At 42.4% G+C, this 26,108-nt stretch overlaps 2 protein-coding genes across 6 annotated transcripts; both read left to right on the top strand.

The window, feature by feature from the left end:
• The first annotated feature begins 158 nt into the window (after window positions 1-158).
• Window positions 159-10,234, top strand: lpar3 (lysophosphatidic acid receptor 3). 2 transcript variants are annotated; one of them, XM_058072526.1, is made up of 3 exons: window positions 159-541; window positions 2,206-2,951; window positions 8,974-10,234. In XM_058072526.1, the coding sequence occupies exons 2-3, from the start codon at window positions 2,210-2,212 to the stop codon at window positions 9,300-9,302; spliced, it is 1,071 nt and encodes a 356-aa protein (XP_057928509.1). In that variant the 5' UTR covers window positions 159-541; window positions 2,206-2,209; the 3' UTR covers window positions 9,303-10,234. The 2 variants fall into 2 exon arrangements, with proteins under 2 accessions (XP_057928509.1, XP_057928511.1); XM_058072528.1 differs by lacking the exon at window positions 159-541 and adding an exon at window positions 643-992.
• A 158-nt stretch (window positions 10,235-10,392) lies between these two features.
• Window positions 10,393-25,449, top strand: LOC131129219 (atrial natriuretic peptide receptor 2-like). 4 transcript variants are annotated; one of them, XM_058072513.1, is made up of 22 exons: window positions 10,393-13,331; window positions 13,626-13,758; window positions 15,189-15,312; window positions 15,446-15,550; window positions 15,671-15,773; window positions 16,477-16,622; window positions 16,719-16,791; window positions 16,859-17,003; window positions 18,499-18,585; window positions 18,653-18,796; window positions 18,880-19,001; window positions 19,111-19,255; window positions 20,867-20,915; window positions 20,978-21,085; window positions 21,446-21,565; window positions 21,639-21,732; window positions 22,918-23,005; window positions 23,325-23,464; window positions 23,602-23,754; window positions 23,846-23,944; window positions 24,602-24,693; window positions 24,918-25,449. In XM_058072513.1, exons 1-22 carry the CDS (start codon window positions 13,316-13,318, stop codon window positions 25,020-25,022), a joined length of 2,391 nt encoding a protein of 796 aa, XP_057928496.1. In that variant the 5' UTR covers window positions 10,393-13,315; the 3' UTR covers window positions 25,023-25,449. The 4 variants fall into 4 exon arrangements, with proteins under 4 accessions (XP_057928496.1, XP_057928495.1, XP_057928498.1 ...); XM_058072512.1 differs by having other exon boundaries at window positions 15,446-15,773; XM_058072515.1 differs by lacking the exon at window positions 10,393-13,331 and having other exon boundaries at window positions 13,638-13,758; window positions 15,172-15,550.
• Window positions 25,450-26,108: the final 659 nt, after the last annotated feature.

Raw genomic sequence — 26,108 nt, 5'->3', positions numbered from 1 at the left:
AACGTCAGTCCTTCCCACAGCGGAAAGAAACAGCCCCATCTGCTGGATTAGAAAGACGCCGCTGTTCTTAGTGCCTCCTAGTGTTCATTAGAATGTATTGCAGGGTTTTTATTCTGATTTAAATGTTCCGACTCCTAGCAGGATATTTCAAGTGACAACCGTTCTCGTTGCGCACGCGCGTTAGGTGACGGCTCCTGAGCGAAGGGAGCGCGGAGGAATTCAAGCGATGATGCCGACGGACTAACTTAACTAACTTAACCACCTTAACCACCTTAACCAACTTAACCGACTTAACCGACTTAACCGACTTGGTGTCGACACCCGCCCTCTGTGTCGCGGCGCTCGGGACTCCCAACTCGTCAGGACTCCAACTCGTCAGGACTCGACTCCTGCGCGACTGTGCTCCACACGCTCGTCCTCTGCGGTCCCTCCTCAGTCCACAGCTGCGTGGGTCGTCTGCTGGAGGAGGGGGGAAATGCTCCCTTCCTCGCCGAGGAACATTCCCGCTCTCTCGGTGCCGTGACGCGGCCGCTTACCTGAGGTGAGCGCACCTTCCTTCTTTCCTTTTATCACCTCTACCATTGTGTTCACGCTGTATGCTAATCATAAGCTAACAGCCTGTAAACTGTTTGGACAAACCTGTACTTTACCCTCGGTAGGATTTCATCAGGGACGCTGTTGGGAATCTTATTTTAGTGTTTTTAACGCTGTTTTTGACATTTATGACACGAATGTGTCTGTAAATGGTTGACATTGCCACACCATGCTAATCAAAGGAAACGCTTTACTGTATCGGTGTCCAAAGTGCAGCCCAGGGGCCGTTTGCGGTACGCAGCTTGTTTTATTTTATTGGCATTTTAAAAAGAGACAGGTTGAAAAATGGCTACAATTAATGAGGTTTTAAGTGGAGGTACGATTGCCAACATCCTGGTGAATGACCCAACTGTTAACGTAGACCAGGGCCCTCAGTCGTGAGCAACATCTTTGATCAGGTCTGTATCATGGGGAAAATGAAAGGATGCAAGAGGCGCTTTGATATGTCGTCATGCTAACGAGGTATACATACATACTGGGAGGAAAAACATCCACACAGCTTTGTGTTATTTCAATGAAAAAAGGCTTTTATCAACTTTGCCACCTTTGCTCTTTGTTTTTTTTTATAAATGTTCTTCCAAATATTTCAACTTTCTTCTTTGATCATTTTTGTATTTTTTCCATAACATTTAAAGCTTTCCCCCAAAATCCAAATTATATTTAGTTTTGTTTCTCATATTACAATTTCTTTGAAACGTTTTTGTCAGAATATGACTATTTTGTCTTTATTTTGGTTTTATTTAAAAAAAATCTCCACATGCTTTTTCCATTTCAGACGTTTTTTTCTTGTAATTATGACTTTATTCCCATCATATTTTGACTTCATTCTATATTCAACGTTAATGAATATGGAATAATGTTTGTACATTTCCATGACTTTATTTTTCCCCATAATCAAATATTTTCCCCAACCTTGGGACTTAAAAAAATGTGTTTTTTTCTTTTAATATTTCAGCTTTGTGCTACTAAAATGAATTTTTTCCTTCATAGTATTATGTACTCGTCAGAATACGACATTGTAATGTTAATTCCATTTTTATGACATTATTTTTCCTCATTATTATAGGAAGTTTTTCTTGCAAAATTACACCTTTTTATGCTTGGATTACAACTTTTTTCCTCTTAATATTTTGACTTTAGCAGGGAAAATACTGCTGATTTTTACTGCAGTTTTCTTTTTTTTTTTGCTTAGTTTTGTTGTTAAATTATATTGCCATATACAATAGTATATATTCAATTAAATATAAATAATATGTTTATTAGATAATAAATTATATATAATATAAATATATATAAATAAAATTATAATAATAAAAAGTATTTATTATATGCAAATATAAAAAACATTGTTACTAAATTAAAAATAAATAAATAAATGATCGCAAATAAATATATAAGTATGTATTATATGCAAATATTTAAAAAACATTGTTACTAAATGAAAAATCTTAAAAAGGGCGCTCGATGGAAAAGGTTGATGGAAAAGGACACCCTCGCTTTGTAGTATTGAAATACTTCCAAGGTACATGGGATTTTGGACACTTACTAGTAAGTACAGTATTAGTAATGGATAAGTACAGTATTAGTAATGGATATGTCTGGTTTGTGTAGAACAATGGCCCCGCAGAACCTCAGCTGCCATTACGACGAGCCCATGAGCTTTTTCTACAACAACAGCGGCGCCGACGACAAATGGGACAAGACCCAGCTCATCTTGGTCCAAGTGGTGGGCTCGCTCTTCTGCTGCTTCATCCTGGTCTCCAACGCCATGGTCATCGCCGCCGTCATCACCAACAAGAGGTTCCACTACCCTTTCTACTATCTCCTGTCCAACCTCGCCGCCTCCGACTTCCTGGCGGGCATCGCGTACGTGTACCTCATGTTCAACACCGGGGAGATATCCCGGAAGCTGACGGTGAAAGGATACTTCATCCGCCAAGGTCTTCTGGACATCAGCCTCTCCGCCTCGCTGGCTAACCTGCTGGTCATCGCTTTGGAGCGTTACATCTCCATCATGAACTTTAAAGTCCACAGCAACCTGACCAAGAGACGGGTGACCTTGCTCATCGTTCTGGTGTGGGCCATCTCCATCCTCATGGGGGCCGTGCCCAGCCTGGGCTGGAACTGCATCTGCAACCTGAGCGACTGCTCCCAGCTGGCACCCATTTTCAGCAGAAGCTACCTGGTCTTCTGGTCGGCGTCCAACCTGGTTGTCTTTCTGGTGATGGTGGCCATCTACATGAGGATCTACGCCTACGTCAAGAAGAAGACGTCCTTGCTCACGCCGCACACCAGCGGCTCCATCAACCGCAAGAGGACGCCCATCAAGCTCATCAAAACGGTCATGGTGGTCCTGGGTAAGCGTCTGGTCCTGGTTCTGGTTCTTTCTCTTAGGCCCTAACCCTAACCCTAACCCTAACCCTAACCCTACTGTCCTCTTAGAAAGACTGTTGATTTCACGCCAAAAAACACGCCAAAAACATATAATGTTAATTCCTAGCCCAAAAATTCAAAGATTCAGCATTTAGTCACTTTACTGGTAAACCTTGGTGAGTAGCACAATATGTACATTACAATATGTACATTATAATTATCCATAAACCTTGGTGAGTAGCACAATATGTACATTACAATATGTACATTATAATTATCCATAAACCTTGGTGAGTAGCACAATATGTACATTACAATATGTACATTATAATTATCCATAAACCTTGGTGAGTAGCACAATATGTACATTACAATATGTACATTATAATTATCCATAAACCTTGGTGAGTAGCACAATATGTACATTATAATGATCCAGTATCGTCCAGGAAATGGTTCCACAAATGAAGAGCAAGAAAACCTCCTGTATGACTGAATGATAGCACAACCGTACTGTATGTCGATGATGGAAAAAAAGTAAATAGACGGAACACATGAAGCACAGCAGATTCCCGCATATTCGACATTCAAGGCCTCGCAAATTTGCCAGTTTTTGGTAAGAAAATGTGTCTGTTATTTTTCAAAAATAGGCCCTTTTTCCCACATAAAATGCTTCATTCACCCCAAGTCGGATATCATTTATAATAATTTGAGGTGTTTTTTAAGGGATGCATGAAGTATTTACTATAAATATGTTTTCAAGAACCATACCGATAACTAATAACTTTTAATGTCTATTATTTTTTACATTTTAAGGTAAGAATGACGCAAAAATATACCTGTATATTTTTCCAAAATACCACGATATCACTACTATTCATTCATTCATCCATTCATCCATTCATCCATTCATTCATTCATTCATTCATCCATTCATTCATTCATCCATTCATCCATTCATCCATTCATCCATTCATCCATTCATTCATTCATTCATCCATTCATTCATTCATCCATTCATCCATTCATCCATTCATCCATTCATTCATTCATCCATTCATCCATTCATCCATTCATCCATTCATCCATTCATCCATTCATCCATTCATCCATTCATCCATTCATTCATTTTCTACCACTTATCCTCACAAGGGTCGTGGGGTGCTGGAGCCTATCCCAGCTGTCTTGGGGTGAGAGGCGGGGTCCACCCTGGACTGGTGGCCAGGCAATCCCAGGGCACATATAGGCAAACAACCATTCACACTCACATTATCACTACTGTTAAATAAAGAAAATATTTTTTTAAAAAATCACTACCATCGGGAGAACCAGAGTATGGAGGGCAGGGAGACGCCTGCTGTGGCCCAGAGAGGTGCACTGTACTCGGGCACACGCTCCGAGCAGTTAATGTTTGTTGACAGGTGATCTTAGGGGAAATGAGGACATGTCGTTAACGTCACCGGCAGGAGAAATTAGGAGCACTTGATTTGCTCACCAACAGAGTAAAGTTAATGTCACCTCAGTGGAGCTTACATGTTTATGTTTTTCACTTCACTGGTCATATTTTTCCCTCAAGCTAGTTGGCAACGTCCTGAAAACACAAGTTGATATGTGATGGTCAGTCCTAACTGGAATGACAACATGATGACGACGTGGCGATGACCACCATGCTAAAGGCTACATCGGGTTAGGGTTAGGGTTAGGGTTAGTCGCCGATTCCATTCAGCGCATACATGGGTTGCAAGTAGCTATACTACGTTTGATACTTCAGAAGTGGGTGGTGCATATTTTGGACTGTGATAGGAACGCAACCATGAACAACGGCAAGTGAAGAGACAAATGTAATCATTACAACAGTTACAACTTCTGTTTATTGCAAATGTGAAGAGAGCATCAACGTCAGGGAGGGTTTGGACTCAGACTCGATTGCCGCTAGCACTTGGGGTCGAATGTCCGTTAGGAATCTTCTCTTCTCCTGATGACTTCCTTCCAAGATGAGCTTAGTGGGATAAGTTGATCATGCTGTTTGCCTAAGTGGGTGCTTTGCAACTCAATATCTTAATGGAGTCACAGTACCCAAACCCGTCCCCGCCCGGTCTTTTCTTTATTGGACGGCAGACCGCAACATTACCTGACGGAGGCAAGATGAAGATCATGAAGTCATTATTATTTCATAGAGTGGAACTTCTGAACTTGTACAATTTGGAATGGGACCAAAGGTTCCTGGATTACCAAACCATACCGGTTGCTGTGCGGGACGGTCAATGATGAATGTAGTCAACATTGTTAGACCAATGCTTGATGGCAGCCATGTTCTTCAAGCAATACTGCTAAGCTTTTCCAACCTTTACGTGCCCACTAAAGGTGTGGACCAAATTTAGTGGAAATTGGGCTAAAGGCCCTAAAGTTACCAGTGGCTATTTTGGTAGAGCATTGCTTTAAGGGCATTATTAGCATTTAGGCTAACTTCACAGGCGTGGTATTCTGGGTTTGTGTGGCACCACAGAAGAAAGGTACTATGATTTAAAAGAGGAAGTACTATGAAGAACAAAAGAGCGGAATTGGGAGTTATTTCTACGGAATGGTAGCACAGGGATGAAAGCGGAACAAGCCGGTCTGGACTGGCTGATCGGTGCAGTAGGACTTCAAGCAAGGAGAAGTTTATATCACCAGTCAAAGATGAAATCAAATAAATCATCTTGGAGTCCTTCAGGATGCAAAGGATTTACTCCTTATATGGAAATCCTCCAAAGACAGTTAGCATAACATGCTAAGAAACAACTGTTACACATCTTAGAGTCATGACCTCTTCTTGACTGCAATTGGAGTTCACAGAAAGATTCATTCTGCATTAGAATCTTTTTTTGGGGGGGGGGTCCCAACACCCCCAAAACAAGCAGTGCCATGGCCTCTTCTTGACTGCAATTGGAGTTCACAGAAAGATTCATTCTACATTAGAATGTTTATTTTTTTTTGGGGGGGGGGTCCCAACACCCCCAAAACAAGCAGTGCCATGGCCTCTTCTTGACTGCAATTGGAGTTCACAGAAAGATTCATTCTACATTAGAATTTTTACTTTTTTGGGGGGGGTCCCAACACCTCGCCAACAGAAGGCGAGGTTCTCCATTTACTGTCAACCTGTGTTCTTGCCCTCAGGTCTGGTCAGGGGCTTTGGGTCTTGAGCGGAAGAGTAAGATCTTGGACTCAAGTGGCTGAAAGGAGTTTCTTCTGTAGGGTGACTGGACTCATCCTGGAAGAGAGGGTGAGGGGTCCGAGTAGGGCCACTGCTCCTTTGTTTACATGGAGAGGCTCCAGTTGCCGTGTCTTGATGCCACCATGGTGAGATGTTATGGGCATCTGTGGGACACACTTTACCAAAAAACTGTATGTTTGAACCCACACAGTGGAGGAACATGGATGGGTGGGTGGCCGGATGCATGCAGGTTGGTCCTCCTGCTCAGGTTGCCGTGGACTTTAAAGTTCATGATGGAGATGCTTTTGTCCAAGGACAGAATTTGAAAGAGTAGACGGGGACGTCCCCCCAAACTTTGACGGTCAAACCTGGGATTCATGTGATACCAGGACTTTCATTCCCAGGAAAAAAGGGGAAACATCCGGGAGTCTTGTAAGATCTGGACTCTCATTGTTCCTAGTCTCCACGCGTTCCGTGTTTGCTGATCCAGCATCCAGATGGCTGCCTTGCCGTGTGTACACACTATTCCAAACTGCCGTGTAATTATGTTCTCCTGCAAGGACTCCGCTCCTCCGCCTGTCCTCCAAACATGCTGTGACCTTCCTTTCAACGGGTGTCCGTCCTCCGCCCAAGCAAACAGGAAAAGCCAAGTTAAACATTGGCCCTGGCTATGATATGATATGCGCACAAACATCCTAGCTTCATGCTAGCATTGAAGTTAGCATGGTGTCTGCCGGGAGGGTTGCTAGCTTTGGCAGTGAAGCTGTTAACCCTTCCTCTTGTTGGCTGGCTGGAAGTGGAAACTGGACAAACTGGTTCTGGGACCTCGGCATGCTTCTTGGGTCCAGTCAGAAGGAACGACTGCAAGAGTTTTGGATGTGTAGTAAGGCGGGTCGGTGCAGTACGCGTGTTCGATGACGGAAAGAATAAAACAGACCAATCAGTGCAACGGGACCGCAAGTTGGGATACAACAGGCTGAATAGGTGTAAGATATGCTAACACAATGCTTATTCAGCTACACTAAAAATAAACATGAACACAAAAGGTGTCCAGTGTTTATGGAACATAAACACTTTTTTCATGTATAAGTCGCTCTGGAGTATAAGTGGCAGGAACAGCCAACCTAGGAGAAAAGTGTGACTTATAGTCCGGAAAATACGGTGTGTTTTATTTCTACCTAATGATGCATTTTTGGCCCTGTGCTACTTATACTCCGGAGCAACTTCTAGTCCAGAAAATACAGTATTTACTCATCCGGCACAATTGTGGATGCACATTTTTTTCAACCTGCCAAATAATGTTCCTGCGTGGACAAGCCTCACGTCTTGTTGGGGTTTGTGACTTCCACTAACCGGGGTACTGGTTTCCACATCATTAAAAGAGAACTTAGTGTACTGGTTTCCACATCATTAAAAGAGAACTTAGTGTACTGGTTTCCACATCATTAAAAGAGAACTTAGGGTACTGGTTTCCACATCATTAAAAGAGAACTTAGGGTACTGGTTTCCACATCATTAAAAGAGAACTTAGTGTACTGGTTTCCACATCATTAAAAGAGAACTTAGTGTACTGGTTTCCACATCATTAAAAGAGAACTTAGTGTACTGGTTTCCACATCATTAAAAGAGAACTTAGTGTACTGGTTTCCACATCATTAAAAGAGAACTTTCAGATCTCCATCAGTGATGCCAACAGAGTGCAGAGTGATTGACAGGTCTCATTTCTTTTTTTTGTTTGGAGATGCCAAACACTTTGCTTAAGTGGCCCCACCAACTAACCGGAACTACTTTCCTCATCACTGAAATCTGACCAGAAGCGGACTCGGGATGAAGTGTCGGGCAAGTCACCGCTAATGCACTACACCGCCATCGATGATGTCATACGACTTCATGGCAAAAAGTCCCAACTATGGCTCTCATGTCCCGCTGCCGCAGTTTGGGAGTGGATGTGAGTGTTGGGCCTGCTTTCTAATTGAGACCATAAACCACTTCCTCACCCCTTCACCTCGACCAAATACCACACATGGATAAGGACCTTTTAAGAGTCTTCTCAACTCCAGCTCGAACAATAAAGACTTTGTTTTGTTGGAGAAGGTGAGGAGATGTTGGCGGTGTAGACAAGTTGTAGCTTGTGGTTGGCTTTCAGTTCCTGAAATCTCCTTTGCCGCCTTGTTGTTGCCCAGACATGTTGGAGATGTTTCAGGAGATGCCGTAGATGGATCATTGTTTGCTTCGGAGGCGTCTGCCGTTTATAGCACTTCATGCTAGGCTAGGTTTCAGTTGGCAAGCCTGTTTTTTATTTGATGCATGGCTGCCGTCAAGTGGTTAGCGTGCAGACGTCACTGCTAGGAGACCAGGGTTCAATTCCGGTTTCCTCCCACATTCCAAATCTACAAAATTCACTTGAAATTTTAGAAAAAAACTGGAGCAATTTGAGTAATAGCAGGCGATATTGAACGACACTGATGATAAGCAATGATTGATGTATTTTCCACCGACTGAGAGTAAAGCTGCCCAATTAAAAGTGGACTAAAGATATTTTCTATGAGAGTTGAATGAGTACGGGTTCAACCTGCTAGCGTTTGGCTAATAGAAATTAGCAAATGAAAAAAAATGTCCTTTATTTTCTTTTTATTAGAAAAAAGAACCACAAGAATCAAAGTCAAATCTATGAAAGGCATGTCAATCAAATGCCGTCCTTCATCACCCATTCTGGTCCTGTGGTCCTGCATTCATGCCCCCCCCCCCACACTTGCACTTCATCCCATGCAAATGGATAATGTCTTTTAAATGTCACCACCTTTTCCGTAAAGGAGCCTTTGTGATCTGCTGGACTCCCGGCTTGGTGGTTCTGCTGCTGGACGGACTCAACTGCACCAGCTGCAACGTCATGAAACTCAAGCGCTGGCTGCTGCTCCTGGCCGTGCTCAACTCCGTCATGAACCCCTGCATCTACTCCTACAAGGACGAGGAAATGTGGACCACCTTCAAGAACCTCCTGCGATGCATAGGCAACGGCACGCGCCGGCAGCGGTCCACGCGAGCCAACACCCGGCCCCTGAGCTCCAACCAGGACACGGGCACCAGCCAGCCTCCGTCCGAGGAGGCCAAGAGCAGCGACAAGGATGTCTACCAGACCTGAGACCTGGACTTTATGATCTTTGAACAACATCTCCGCCACATGAAGACACTGTACAGACTGGTTGGTGTCTTGATCTTCACCTGGGATATTGTTGGGGGAGGGGCGCCAGCAGGGAGCCGCCATGTCAGGCCAAAGAAACTTGACGCCACCCGCTATCGTCCCACTTGCGTCAGGATCCCATCGTTTTGGAAACATAACTCTGGAGTTATCTCAAACCGGAGTTAAAATCCCCAGCTGTCAGCTTGTCATCCAGGGAGCGCTGTTGCCAACTTGGAGGTTCCCCAACAGCTGGCATCCGGTCGTATTCCGTGGGTTTTCTCCCGTGGGACTTCAGAGATGTTTCCCAGATGAAGTGAAACTACCTCAAGTGTCCGTGCGCTCCCCGCAGGTTGCCCAGGAATCTTCCACCCCATCCTTGGCGGGGCGCTTCGCCCAGACATGAGCACCCCCAAATATGGTTTCCACCACCATTGTGACTGTGGAATGGTGGATGGAAAGCTCTTTAGGTGTGGAGCAAGGCGCTGTATAAATCTAACCCACGTTATTATTATTATTATTATTATCATTATTATTATTATTATTATTATTAGGAAATGCTTATGCAGCACATTTGTCTTCGTACTCTCCACCTGTCCTGCACTCATCACCTGATGGAGCAGAACTTGTTCTCCGTGTGTGTCTGTATTTCCTGATATCCGCCATAAGTCCCTGGCTGCTTTGCTGGGACCAAACAAAGGCCGGGTTGTAAAAAAAAAACAAAGATGTGGCAACACACTGGATTCCTGTCGGAGGTTTGTCATACAATAGCCGACCTGCGGGAACCAATGAGGATATGACTGCATGTCTCTCAGATGACAGAGCTATAAATAGCTGCTTACACTTTAGTTCCGCCTTCTTCACGCAGGATGGCCTCATTAAAAACACAAAAATCATCAGGTTTTTTATTTTAATAATCCACTTTTTTTCTTCTGGTCTCCGTTAACTTGTTCACTTACTCGCTCCTTCTACGGACAAACTGCTCCTTGATTCCAATCAGTTCTCCCTTCCCTTCCTGCCCATAGACTCCACAAAACAAACATTTCACCCGCTTAGCCCATGAGTTCACCGACTCACGGGTCTTCCAAGACTCCACTCACTGACTCACGGGTCTTCCAAGACTCCACTCACTGACTCACGGGTCTTCCAAGACTCCACTCACTGACTCACGGGTCTTCCAAGACTCCACTCACTGACTCACGGGTCTTCCAAGACTCCACTCACCGACTCACGGGTCTTCCAAGACTCCACTCACTGATCTTCCAAGACTCCACTCACCGACTCACGGGTCTTCCAAGACTCCACTCACTGATCTTCCAAGACTCCACTCACTGACTCACGGGTCTTCCAAGACTCCACTCACTGATCTTCCAAGACTCCACTCACCGACTCACGGGTCTTCCAAGACTCCACTCACTGATCTTCCAAGACTCCACTCACTGACTCACGGGTCTTCCAAGACTCCACTCACTGATCTTCCAAGACTCCACTCACCGACTCATGGGTCTTCCAAGACTCTGGGTCTGGTACTTGAAGATACTTGTTTCCACTTGCTCGGGTCCTCCACGAAGACCCGAGTTTCCCTGACTCACGAGTGCAAGATGGGTACTTGAGTTACTTGATGGGTACTGACTCACCGGGGCTCGACAAAGACTCGAGTTTAGTTGACTCAAGTCCTTGACGAACACGATAAAGTCTTTGCGAATGTGTGAATTTGTCGTGATGCATCTTGCAGGAAAACAACAGCCATTCCCAATTAGCAGCTGTCAATCACGCCGGACGCCTCGAGATATCTTCCACTCAAGAGTCGACATTCGGGTGTAGTTTGCGTCTGCTCGGGCTATTTACTGACTGACCTTTCATTTTCCGCTCGTTTCGTTGAAGTGGAAGCGACACGAAGTGCTTCAGTTGAACTTCACATCAAACAAGCAACCACTGGCTAAAGTGCTTTGAAGAGTTATCATTTCAAACAAAAAAGGCCATAAAACCCAACGAAGCACTTTGGTTGTAATCCTTTTAAGTGGAGGCTTTTCCATGCCGCAGTTGACTCGTAAAAGGTCAGCGTGTGGAGTTGGTGCGCCGTCCAAGTGCTTTCCATGCAGAAGATGCTGCACCAGAGGAGCAAAGCCTTCCAGACATCAACTTCAAACTGCGGTGGTGGACTTTTTACTGCATGTGGACGCTACTAATTATAACATTCGCTGGAATTCCACCCATTTTCTGTTCAAATCCCAGTGGGGTACTATAGTAGGTTTCTTTCATAAAATACCAGAAGAAATCTGCATTCTTCTCCTGTTGGCTAACACACTCGGACTCCGCAGCCTCGTTCACCGACCACGCCTACTTTGTTGTGATTGCTCAGTGGCGAGTCACAAATACAGTAAATGTTGCTTTTTGGTTTTCCATTTTTTAAATTGAAAATAACTATTATATTTATTTTATTGAAAGTGTATTAAATACATTTGAAATGTATATATTTAATAATAAGGTAAAAATAAGGAATCCCATTAAGCGCCATTGGCTCACATTAAGGACTACAGATGGAAAGGATGCTTAACTTGAGCCTCACCATCATCATCATCATCATCATCATCATGCGCTGTGAGCGAAACGACGGAGGAGGGATTCTAATCATGTTCAGCAGGGATAAATGCCACCAATGGAGTTGTTGATTTGGATGAAAGAATCATTTGTGAGCATTTCAGCCAAAGTCGTGTACGCACAAACACAAACAAACACACAAACACAAACACACAAACACACAAACACAAACACAAACACACAAACACTCCTTTCGTAACTTGATGAACGTTGATTGGAGGGCCACTTCATCTGATTGGACAATTGGGGGGCACAGAAGAGATTGGTGCAGGTGGAAAAGGTCACACACACACACACACACACACACACACACACACACACACACACACATTAGGTCAGCGTCTCAGTCACGTCTGAGGTGTTCCACCAAGGCTTCCAGACTGATGATGGCCATGTGGAGAACAGCATCCTTGTACTTGCTCTTCCTTCTGGTGAGTTCTCATCCTTTTATTGTCTCATTCCATGTCTGATCATCTTTTTTGCAACATAGATAAAATGGTAAGTACTATTATATGTGCAGATGTGGTATTTGACTTCAAATCAGCCAATATTGGATTATTGGATATCTATATGTCATCACCTTTCTTTGCTGATTGGCTAGAAGGAATTTGGGGTGGGTGTATCCATCTAGAGAGTATCAATACCGAGGGTAGTAATCAGTAATGAAACATGGTAACATTGATATTTTTCAGTTCTCTGCTATATTTTATATGTGTAAAAGTCTTAATTACTATGTAAATATAAATGTTTGATCATGAAATCAAGCAAAAAGTATCAGTATTGACAATAGTGTCTTTAGAGTAGATAAACGTGCCCACCATTTCCATCATGGACAATCAGCATCATCTCCCAACAAAAGAGCAGCTTCACTGGCAGATTACTATCACTGTCCTGCTCCACTGAAAGCAGCTTCATTGGCAGATTGCTATCACTGTCCTGCTCCACTGAAAGCAGCTTCATTGGCAGATTGCTATCACTCTCCTGCTCCACTGAAAGCAGCTTCATTGGCAGATTACTATCACTGTCCTGCTCCACTGAAAGCAGCTTCATTGGCAGCTTCAACAGAAGAGCAGCTTCAATGGCAAATTACTACCACTGCCCTGCTCCATTGAAAGCAGCTTCAACAGAAGAGCAGCTTCAATGGCAGATTACTATCACTGGTCCGTGGTCTGTAATGTCATATTGTCCACACCGTTTTGAGTAAACGCTTGAAGATATTCCATTCCTAAGAGAAGCTAACAGGAAAATATGGGGGGTTCATATCTTTGTTTATCTTTGTTTCCTCGTCTTTCCGTCCGCAGGGCGTTCATTGCTGGCATGACTTGGACAACACCGAGTACGACTGCTGGCCAATCAACAACCCCAATGATTACAACATGATAAGCTGCGGTGGTATGTGTTCATATGTTTTATTATTATTATTATTATTATTATTATTATTATTATTATTATTATTATTGTTATTATTATTATTATTATTATTATTATTATTATTATTATTATTATTATTATTATTATTATTATTATTATTATTATTAGAGCAGCTACCAGAAATGTTTTTTGTCACTTGGAACAACTTCCCGAGTAATGTGATCATAGCAAACAATTGTTACTCTTAAGCTTATAGTACATATTTTTCTGTGTGTATGTATAAATGTTTTATTAATGTTGCTGTTGTTGCGTCAGGGCTGGAGATGGCTTGGGTGCAGCGTCCTCCGGAGAAAGTCACCAATGGCGAGGAGTTCAACGTCTCGTACACCGTCACAGCTTCAGATTCTTTCTACGACTACGCCGTCAGCAACAAGATTTTCCAGTTCAGGTGAGCGTGTTATGTAATCACCTGCAATCTTAAACGTCCACGCCCACATTGTTCACACACACACACACACAACCACACAACCGCACACACACACACAACCACACACACGGCACACTGCTTGGTGGGTTCCCAAATGTGTAAATATGTAAATATGTAAATGTGATATACATTACATGTAAACATGATATGGAGCGGTACAAATATAATCATACATGATACATAACATCTTATGATATGGAGTGGTGCAAATATAATCATACATGATACATAACATCTTCTCATGATACGGAGTGGATCAAATATGATGGTACATGACATGAAACATGATATGGAGTGGTACAAATATAATCATACATGATGTATAACATCTTATGATATGGAGTGGTGCAAATATGATGGTACATGACATGTAAACATGATATGGAGTGGTACAAATATAATCATACATGATGTATAACATCTTCTCATGATATGGAGTGGATCAAATATGATGGTACATGACAAGTAAACATATGGAGTGGTACAAATATAATCATACATGATGTATTACATCTTATGATATGGAGTGGTGCAAATATGATGGTACATGACATGTAAATATGATATGGAGCGGTACAAATATAATACATGACACACATGATGATATATTTTATATAAGCATGATATGGAGTGGTGCAAATATGATGATACATGACATGAAGTGGTACAAATAGATGATACATGACAGGTAAACATAATATGGAGCGGTACAAATATAATACACGACACACATGATGATATATTTTATATAAGCATGATATGGAGTGGTGCAAATGTGATGATACATGGCATGTAATGGTGATGTGGAGTGGTGCAAATGTGATGATACATGGCATGTAATGGTGATGTGGAGTGGTGCAAATGTGATGATACATGACATGTAATGGTGATGTGGAGTGGTGCAAATGTGATGATACATGACATGTAATGGTGATGTGGAGTGGTGCAAATGTGATGATACATGGCATGTAATGGTGATATGGAGTGGTGCAAATGTGATGATACATGGCATGTAATGGTGATATGGAGTGGTGCAAATGTGATGATACATGGCATGTAATGGTGATATGGAGTGGTGCAAATGTGATGATACATGGCATGTAATGGTGATATGGAGTGGTGCAAATGTGATGATACATGGCATGTAATGGTGATATGGAGTGGTGCAAATGTGATGATACATGGCATGTAATGGTGATGTGGAGTGGTGCAAATGTGATGATACATGGAATGTAATGGTGATGTGGAGTGGTGCAAATGTGATGATACATGGCATGTAATGGTGATATGGAGTGGTGCAAATGTGATGATACATGACATGGGTATGTACTGTAGCTGACCTGGTGATCAGTACCAAATGGCTAATCTTCGTAGCATTCTTTGCGCCCCAGTGACGCTGCGGAGGCCAAGAGGTTTTGCGACGAGCACGAGTGTCCGTCAAACTGGAACAACGCCAACGAAATCAACTGCTGCGTCTATCACGCCAACATTCACTCCTGTCCTCTGGGCCTCATGGTCAGTGTTGCGCAACCTCCCTTTGGAGACACTTTTCTTCCTTGAATACCTTTCGGCCAAATGTTGACTCTTTTATCGGAACAATTCACCTGTCCCGGGAGTGAGGCAAACATTTCTGAGCAACTTTTTACAGAAACAAGGAGGCATCTGTGGCCCCTGGATTCCTGACGACGGCAAAATAGTCACGCATACCGTATCCAAAGCCGGCAGGATGAGTCAGAAATATTGGACGTCAAAGGTCAACAGCATTTTTTTTTCAGCATATTGTGTGTACATAGCCACACTTTTATCATTTCACACATTTTCACCATGTGGGTTGTCACATGACTGCGTGGGGGGGGGGGGGGTCTCCGTCCAGGTGGTGCTGATCCATGTGGGAGTCACGTCGGTCATCGCTCACATCAAAATTGGAAAGATGCACGCAGCTTTGGAATCCAAAGTGCTGGTTGTTAGCGCTCAAGGTCAGTGTGACCTTGCTGATTCTTAGTCCGACTCACTGGATGGAATTATGGGCCTGCAGGCCAACCCATTGTATTATTCCTTGTTCTTGATTGGGGGTACGTTTATGTAACCGTGGTAACGTCATTGACCAACAAAGTGTAAAAGGGGTCGCTTCACTTGTCGCCCCCCCCTCCCCCATTTCTGATTTTTTATAACTATTTCAACGTTTTTCTTCTAAATTTTTGTCTCATAAATATGACCTAATTCCCGTAATATTCAACCTTTTTTTTTTCAAGAATTACAACTTTATTTAGTTTTGTTTCTCATAATTTTCCAACTTTTACCAAATTTTACAATAATAATAATAGTAATAATAACATATTTTTTCTTACTTTTTTCAATGCTTTTGTACAAAAATGAATACATTTTTCCTCATAATATTTTTACTTTGTTTTTGTAACATTTGAACTTTTTTCTGCAGTTATAATTTTCCAAAAATGACAACCATATTCATTGTGTTGTTTGTTTCTTATGATATAATAATAATAATCATCATCATCATAACCACAATCGTAATCATAATCATAATCACAACCATAATCATAATCATGTTGTGCTATGCTAGCACTACCGCCATGGTGATGAAGTAGAATGGCGCGTATTTGACCAGTCCGGTCATCGTGACGCCATATTGTTGTCACCACTTTGCCACTGTGCGGTCAGTGTGCGGCGATGACGTCTGCGAGGTGGAGGAGACCTGTCTCAACTGTCCTGCGGACTGCGGCATCTGTCCCATGTCCGTTGCCATCAAGGTGTCCATCGGCCTTCCCGTCGCTCTTTTCAGCGCCGGCTTCATCCTAACCATGGTGGTGAGCGTGTTACGTCCCCCCCCACTCCCCCCCCACCCACCCCCCCACACACACAGATGTGTAAATGTTTATCCTAACGTCCTTCCTTCCCTGCAGTGGCTCCAGTACCAGAAGCAGAAGATGTTTTGGGACGAAAGCTGGATCATTAACTACAAGAGTTTAATATTCGGTGAGGAAGAAGAAGTTTATGAAATGCATTGTGGGTACTTAGTGCAGTACTTGTGTTGATGCTGCAGGTAGACTGTGTGGTACAGACTTTGGCAGTGCAAACACTCCCCACAACGGGAAGAGTACCTCCAATGTCAGTCAGCTGACGGACATTACCCTCTGCACCGGCGTCAACGCCTTCTTCAAGCAAGGCTTCATCCAACCTGGCATCTAGTAAGACCCAGACCCGGGACGAGGTTTAGTATTCGCTGCTAAGACAAGAGCCTTCTTGTCAATGCCTTCTTCAAGCAAGGCTTCATCCAACCTGGCATCTAGTAAGACCCGGGACGAGGTTTAGTATTCGCTGCTAAGGCAAGAGCCTTCTTGTCAACGCCTTCTTCAAGCAAGGCTTCATCCAACCTGGCATCTAGTAAGACCCAGACCCGGGACCGAGGTTTAGTATTCGCTGCTAAGACAAGAGCCTGCAGGAGAGCACACGCCTTCTAGCAGGCTTGTTCATGTGGAGGCCCGTCAATGACGTCACACCACTCTGGACTAAGTCTTTAAAGGAGGAGGATCTTTGCAATAGATTCTTGAAAACAGTCTGTCATCATAGAGGATCTCTGACTCACATTTTTGCAAGCGGTACTAAAACAAGGCAGAGCGCGATAGAAGATCTTTGACTAGGTCCTTAAAAACAGAATAGCACTCCTGTTATACAGATGATCTTTGGAAGTCACTTCTGAAAAACAACAGAGGACTGTCATCATCTAGAACGGGGCTTCCCAAACTTTACCAACTCAGGGCCCACTTGAAAATATCAAAAATGTCTGTGGCCCACCTTTGTCCTATAAACAGTACATAGGCCAAATGAGCACTTAACTTATAATAATAATAATAATAATAATAATAATAATAAATAATTAAGGGTGGCACGGCGGTCTAGTGGTTAGCGCGCAGACCTCACAGCTAGGAGACCAGGGTTCAATTCCACCCTCGGGCATCTCTGTGTGGAGTTTGCATGTTCTCCCCGTGCATGCGTGGCTTTTCTCCAGGTACTCCGGTTTCCTCCCACATTCCAAAAACATGCTAGGTTAATTAGCCACTCCAAATTGTCCATAGGTATGAATGTGAGTGTGAATGGTTGTTTGTCTATATGTGCCCTGGGATTGGCTGGCCACCAGTCCAGGGTGTACCCCGCCTCTCGCCCCAAGACAGCTGGGATAGGCTCCAGCACCCCCGCGACCCTCGTGAGGAAAAAGCGGTAGAAAATGAATGAATGAATAAATAATGAAATTATCAAATTAATAAATGAATCAAATTAAAACTAAATGAATAAATAAATTACTAATATAAATAAATAAATTACTAATATAAATAAATCAATCGTATTTTTATGACCTCTCATGACCCAACTGCAGTACCACCACGGCCCACCAGGGGGCCGCGGCCCACATTTTGGGAATGACTGATATAGAGGATCTTTAGCGGCCAGTTTTGCCGGAAGTCCTAAAAGCACCAGAGCACTCCTGTGATGTAGAGGATCTTTGACTCGTGGTTTTGCAGTCAGTCCTGAAAAGGCAGCAGGATCTTTGACCTTGTCTTGTAGTTCGGAATGAAGCCATCCAGTGGAGTCATGGATTTTCCATTTCAGCCTTTTCCTTTATTTCTACTTTGAATGCAATTTGCTTGACGTTCTACTTGATCTTCCATTTCAATGTTCTTCTAGCGATGGGAGAACCGTGGCGGTCAAACACGTCCAAAAGAAACACTTCACTCTCTCCAAAAGCATCAGGAAGGAAGTGAAAGAGGTCAGGTGAGGGAAGATACCGTGTGACACGTTGGAGGATTCTACAGCGGTTCGATGCTGGTTCCCCTTTCAGGCAGCTGGACCATCCTAACATCTGTAAGTTCATCGGGGGTTCCATCGAGGTTCCCTATGTGAGCATCATCACGGAGCACTGCCCCAAAGGAAGCCTGTCTGATGTTCTCCTCAACGATGACATTCCTATCAACTGGGGTTTCAGGTGGGGGGGGGACTTTACACCAATCTTTTTTTTTAATGCAGCCCTTGCAAATGCACGTTTAAAAAGATGGTGGTGCTACACAGACTTTCCTTCGCTACTGATGTTGCCCGTGGGATGTCCTACCTGCACCAACACAAGATGTTTCATGGGAGGCTCCACTCCAGGAACTGTGTTATTGATGACCGCTGGGTGTGCAAGATCTCGGGTATGTAAAGAAACTTTAGCACTCCACTGTGTTGCCTACGCTATGACTTATCTGACCGATAACACGCCGACCGCATGCTGGCGACGTGTTGGCTGCTTGGATTCCTCAGATTACGGCCTCACGCTGTACAGGAAGGAGGACTTCGATGCCGTCGGTAATGGCTTCACCTGCAGGGACGTCAACCACATCTACTACGCTCCAGAGGTCTTCCTGGGAAGCAGCGTGACCGGGACGGCAGCGGCAGACGTCTACAGGTTGGTTTGGAATGCTACGTTATCCGGCAGACCTCTCATACCCCAAGTTTAGAGTAAAAATACGCCTGTACTACGTGTACTATACATGTTGTACTAACATGTTGTTTCTAACATGATTAGAGCCCTCCAGACATGAAATAACACCCCTATAGTCACATTCACACTCCTATTATTCAATACAGTAAACATTCATTCATCCTCACGAGGGTGGGTGCTGGAGCCTATCCCAGGCGGGGTCCACCCTGGACTGGTCGCCAACCAATCACAGTACAGTAGGCATAATAAGAGAAAATAACTCAGCACCCTGTGACCCTTGTGAGGATAAGCGGTAGAAAATGATGAAATGATGAACTCCAAAATCAGGAAAAAGCCAAAAGAAACAAAAAAGACATAATATGAACTCACACATGGTAACACTGAGAGGGTTCCTTGTTGTTGTTCTGTTTACTTCCTGCTCTGTGTAGTACTTCCTGCAGTCACTATTGCCTCATCAATGTAACATTACTGACACCTAGTGGCCAGTGTAGAATACCCTATATCATACTTTCTTTGTAGTTAGAGCATGGCTCTCTAAATCTGCTTTTTAACATTATTAGAGCCCTATAGACATGAAATAACACCCCTATAGTCACTTATAGTCTCCCATTACCCAATATAGTAGACATAATAAGAGAAGATCAGACATATAAGACATAGAAAACCTACTTACCACTTTCCAAATATGCCTTTTAACATTATTAGAGCCCCCTAGAGATTATATAATACCCCTATAGTCACCTTTACACTCCTATTGCACAATATAGTAGCTACAATAAGAGAAAATATGAGACATAACATCTCACACATATTAGCACCGGGAGAGGTCCTTCCTGTTCTACACAGTACTTCCTCTGGTGGCTATTATCTCATCAATGTAACATTACTGACACCTAGTGACCAGTGTAGAATACTATATATCACATTGTCTTTGTGGTTAGAGCATACAAAAGCTCTTTATAATGGTCTAAATCCACTTTTTAACATTAGAGCCCTATAGACATGAAATAACACCCCTATAGTCACCTTTACTCTCCTATTACCCAATAAAGTAAGCATAATAAGAGAAGATAAGACATGGAAAACCTGTTAACCACCTTCTAAATCCACTTTTTAACATTAGAGCCCTATAGACATGAAATAACACCCCTATAGTCACCTTTACTCTCCTATTACCCAATAAAGTAAGCATAATAAGAGAAGATAAGACATGGAAAACCTGTTAACCACCTTCTAAATCCACTTTTTAACATTAGAGCCCTATAGACATGAAATAACACCCCTATAGTCACCTTTACTCTCCTATTACCCAATAAAGTAGGCATAATAAGAGAAGATAAGACATGGAAAACCTGTTAGCCACCTTCTAAATCTGCTTTTTAAAATGATTAGAGTCTTCTAGACATGACATAATACCCCTATAGTCACCTTTACCCTCCTATTGCACAACATAGTGGACAAAATAAGAGAAAATAAGACATATGAGACATAATATGTCACAAATTAGCCCTGTTGTGCAAATACTTCCTGCGGTGGAAGAATGTTGAAAGAGCTTTTTGGCCTTTCTTCTCCCAGCTACGCCATGATCCTGATTGAGATAGCCACGCGTTCCGACCTCATCTCGGTGAGTGTGGCGGCCTCCCCTTGGCATCGGGACCCATTCTTTCACGGCCTTGCCTGCAACAGGACCAGGTGGAGGGAGTGAGGATGGATATCTCGTGGCGCCCCCCTCTGCCGGAACTCAAAGCAGGGAAAAGCGACTTGGACTGTCCCAGCCAGGAAGACTACTGCGAGGTGCGTCACAGTCCATTATATTAGGTACAGCAGTGCAATGTTTGCCAGTTACAACATTAGCGTAGCGGCGGTACTACCAACATTACAGTCACAGTTTAGCATCATGCTAGGTTAGTCTATTTGCTGAAGACCAAAATGATAGTTGGCAGAGCTCTATGTTTCATTTTTGAGATGTGTAGCGAAGCCTCTTTTTTTAACCACATGCGTGTTTTTGAATATAAATATAAGCACCTGAGGTTTAGCACCTGTAATTCTATGAGGATATGTCAAAAATATGACCAGAACATTTTATTTATAGAATACACAAAATAATATCATGTAGTAGCATAAAAGTATCCTGAAGTCCCCCCCCCCCCCCAGCTTATCAAGCGGTGTTGGTCTCACAACATCGCCACGAGGCCCACGTTCGAGCAGGTGAAGAAGATGCTGGACAAGATGAACCCCCATAAAGTCAGCCCCGTGGACATGATGATGAACCTGGTAAAAGTCCTTCTCGTACGCGTTGCCTACTTGTGTCCGTGCTACGCAACAGCAAGGTTTTGGCCCACTGCAGATGGAGAAGTACAGCAAACATCTGGAGGCCATCGTTGCTGAGAGAACGCAAGACCTTCTTCAAGAGAAACAGAAGACGGACCGCTTGTTGTACAGTAAGAACCGCACGCTTCCGACCAACCTTTGCACCAATCGTTAAGAAAACCAGTCAATCGCCTGTCACCATTTTGGTGACCCTGTAGACTTTGGATACTGCTGCCCCCAAACAGTGGAGAAAGGATAGGGAGGGTTGGCTGCATAGCCTATATCAGACTGAAGACCACAAATAGCATACCAATTATGGTAGTGATGTATTGCATACTGTATAATATTATATTTGAAAAACTGCCTATTATTGTACATTGTATATTTTTGTACATAAATCCACCGTATATAAATCCGCCGTATATAAATCCACTGTATATAAAGCCACTGTATATAAATCCACTGTATATAAAGCCACCGTATATAAATCCACCGTATATAAATCCACTGTATATAAAGCCACCGTATATAAATCCACTGTATATAAAGCCACCGTATATAAATCCAATGTATATAAATCCACTGCATATAAAGCCATCGTATATAAATCCACTGTATATAAATTCACTGTATATAAAGCCACCGTATATAAATCCACTGTATATAAAGCCACCGTATATAAATCCACTGTATATAAATCCACCGTATATAAATCCACCATGTATAAATCCAATGTATATAAATCCACTGTATATAAATTCACCGTATAGAAATCCACTGTATATATAGCCACCGTATATAAATCCACTGTATATAAATCCACCATAAAACATCCACCGTATATAAATCCACTGTATATAAATCCACCATAAAACATCCACTGTATATAAATCCACTGTATATAATCCAGCATATATAAATCCAATGTATATAATCCACTATATATAATCCAGCATATATAAATCCAATGTATATAAATCCACTGTATATAAATCCATCGTGTATAAATCCAATGTATATAATCCAGCATATATAAATCCAATGTATATAAATCCACTATATATAATCCAGCATATATAAATCCAATGTATATAAATCCACTGTATATAAATCCATCGTGTATAAATCCAATGTATATAATCCAGCATATATAAATCCACTGTATATAAATCCATCATGTCTAAATCCAATGTATATAATCCAGCATATATACATCCACTGTATCTAAAGCCAGTAAAGACAATGGCTCAGGACAGACTTGACTTTGCTGCCCCCCAGTGGTGAATCAACTTCCCCATTGCAACTCTCCCCTGCAGGCATGTTACCAAAGCCGGTGGCTGATGACCTCCGCCAAGGCCAAACTGCAGAAGCGCAAAGCTTCTCCAACGCGACTGTCTACTTCAGGTTTGGGAGCAGCTCTGAATACCACACGTCGGCCATTAGTGATGATTTTGACGTATTTTTCAAGGCACACATAATATTGTGTTCTAGGGCGATATAGATATGGTACATACCAAAAGAAGCATTAGACTAAAAAAAGTTTCTGCCTTTTTGCAGTCTTTAGTAATAGAGAACGGTAGAACACAGATTACGTTTTTTAATGTCTATGTTACGTTATGTGACTGTAGGGCTGTTATTTCATGTCCAGGGGGCTCTAATAATGTTACAAAGTGTATTCATAAGCTGGTAAACAGACTTCCTCACCATTGGTCTCCTCTGCCAGCGATATTGTGGGCTTCACTCAGCTGTCGGGGGCCAGCACACCCCATCAGGTCGTGGACTTCCTCAACCAGCTCTACACCACTTTCGACGACATCATCGATAATTACGACGTCTACAAAGTGGAGACGATCGGCGACGCTTGTAAGTGGATGTTTGACTAATTACACTTTTTCATCCTGGAAAAACCATGAGTTAGCCGTTATCAATGTTGGAACGGATGTCGGATAATCATCATCGCCATTTCCCCTTCCTGTGTTTGATATCCCTGACCGACGCAGACATGGTGGTCTCCGGCGTCCCCCAAGAGAATGGCATCAATCACGCGGGGGAGATAGCCAGCATGGCCTTGGATCTCGTCAACGTTTGCCACACCTTCAAGATCCCACACAAGCCCGACACCCAGCTGAAGATCCGTGCAGGCATCCACTCGGGTACCTTCACACCTGCGTCTCCACTCCACCTCCTCTTCCTCTTCCTCTTCCTCTTCCTCTTCATATGCAGATTCTATCTTTGTTCCATCAGGACCCGTTGTGGCTGGTGTGGTTGGGACTAAGATGCCACGCTACTGCCTGTTTGGGGACACCGTCAACACGGCGTCACGGATGGAATCAACCAGCGAAGGTAATGAAGAAGTCAACTTTTATCAAGAGGAAATAGAAACAATATCATAAAGTAGCATAAATATGTAGACCTTCACATTAGTCACCTTCAGTTCTTCAATTTTACTTTACTTGGTGATTTTGGACAAAGTCAAATATAAGTGGAAATATTAGTGGATGATAACAATAAACAAACACATAAATATAATACAAATAAAATAAAAATAGGAAAACTACATATATATTTAAAAAATACAAGGATGTTATATATTATGTATATATAATTTAAAAAGTATTTTTTTGCCATTAATTGCATGCATAAATGTGTACATATACACATTATATATATATATATATACAATATTATACTAAATATGTATAATACTTAAAAAATATAAATAAGAAACCATATATTCATAATCATATATCTAATATGTGTATAACAATAAATAAATAAATATAATAAAAATAGAATAACTACATATATATTAAAAAATGATGTTATGGAAAAGGGCAAAGGATATATATATATATATATATTTATATATTTTTTCCACTTCCATCACTTTGTGGTCGGCATTTGGTCTTCAAAGCTCACCAAACACTCTGCACTGCATACACAGCAGCAATGAGCTAACCTACCCAAACGGATGTTTGTTTTTCGGGGGGTCGTGCCAAGCTTTAAAGATCCAGGTGAGCGGGGCCACTGCTGACCTGCTCCACACCTTGAGAGGATACATTCTCACCTGCAGAGGAACACTAAATGTCAAGGTACTCCTTCGTGTGAATGTCAGCGTGAATGCTGAAGCAGGTCTTGTCTTTGTAAGCTTACAAGAGATCCGTTTGGGGTGTTGCACGTGTGATTTGTGGAGGAGGGGGAAGGGTCGGGCGTGACCTGCCCCGCCCTTCCATTAAGAGCCTATTGATTTATTGAAAATTCTAAGCACCAACACGACCCCGGCCTTGCTCTCATTGTTGTTATCGACCTCCGACAGGGCAAAGGTGAGATGACAACATGGTGGCTGGAGGCCAAGAGGGACCAGCGCACAGATCCGCTGCTTAGCACGCCCAGAGATGGTCCCGTGCCAGTTAGTGACTGAAAGCCAGTGTAACGCCATGTGGAGATCATGTACTGTTTCATCATGTGCAATAACGCCATGTCCTGTTGTCCTGTTGTCCTGTTGTCCTGTTGTCCCGTTGTCCTGTTGTCCTGTTGTCCTGTTGTCCTGTTGTCCTGTTGTCCTGTTGTCCTGTTGTCCTGTTGTCCTGTTGTCCTGTTGTCCCGTTGTCCCGTTGTCCCGTTGTCCTGTTGTCCCGTTGTCCTGTTGTCCTGTTGTCCCGTTGTCCCGTTGTCCCGTTGTCCCGTTGTCTCCTTCTTCTGCTGATTTGATGTAACCCAAAGCCCGGCCACTTCTAGTTTTATTCCTCTGTGTGTACTTTTCCTCTCTGAATTACCGCAACATTAGCGACACCTGCCATTCATTTAACCGGCTGTTTATTATTGTGGTTGTAGTTTTCGGTGGTTTGGGGGGGGGGGGGGGGGTGAAGATGTGAAACAACACTGGAGCATCACAATCTGCTTTGTTGTTGTACATTAAGATCATGCATTTAAAAACATACATGATGAAATGATTACATGAAGAACACATCTTTATTATCATGTCACAATAAATTGAAATTATTTTATGCGCACTAAGCTTTTTCTTTCATAATTGTGTTAATTATTTCCTAATTATTATCAATTTATTATTGTTTCATTTGTTTTTGTTTTTTCTTTCTTATTTATTTCTCATATTATTTTGTGTGCACAGACCATTTTTGTAATTTAGTTAAAATTATCGTTTTATATGTATTTATTTATTTATCAATTATTTTATTTGTATTTTTATTTCCAAACCGACTTTTTATGCAAACAAAAATACATATGAAATAATTTTTGAGACATAATTTAACTTTGGTATTTATCTGCAATGTATATTCATTTTAATAAATGTGTTTCTGTCTGAACAGTGTATCAATTCAATTTGCAGAGATCATATTCTAATAGTCAATATTGACATATGGTGTCCTGTCTGAAATATGAGTACATTATTTCTGTACACACAGTAAACCGTAATAAATATAAATATTAAAATGATACCACCTTCAACAATCAACGGTTGTAATATGTAGTTTGTTATGCACTC

The sequence above is a fragment of the Doryrhamphus excisus genome, chromosome 5, assembly GCF_030265055.1.
Source record: "Doryrhamphus excisus isolate RoL2022-K1 chromosome 5, RoL_Dexc_1.0, whole genome shotgun sequence".
NCBI lineage: Eukaryota > Metazoa > Chordata > Actinopteri > Syngnathiformes > Syngnathidae > Doryrhamphus > Doryrhamphus excisus.
This window is presented reverse-complemented; position numbering and strand designations above follow the sequence as displayed.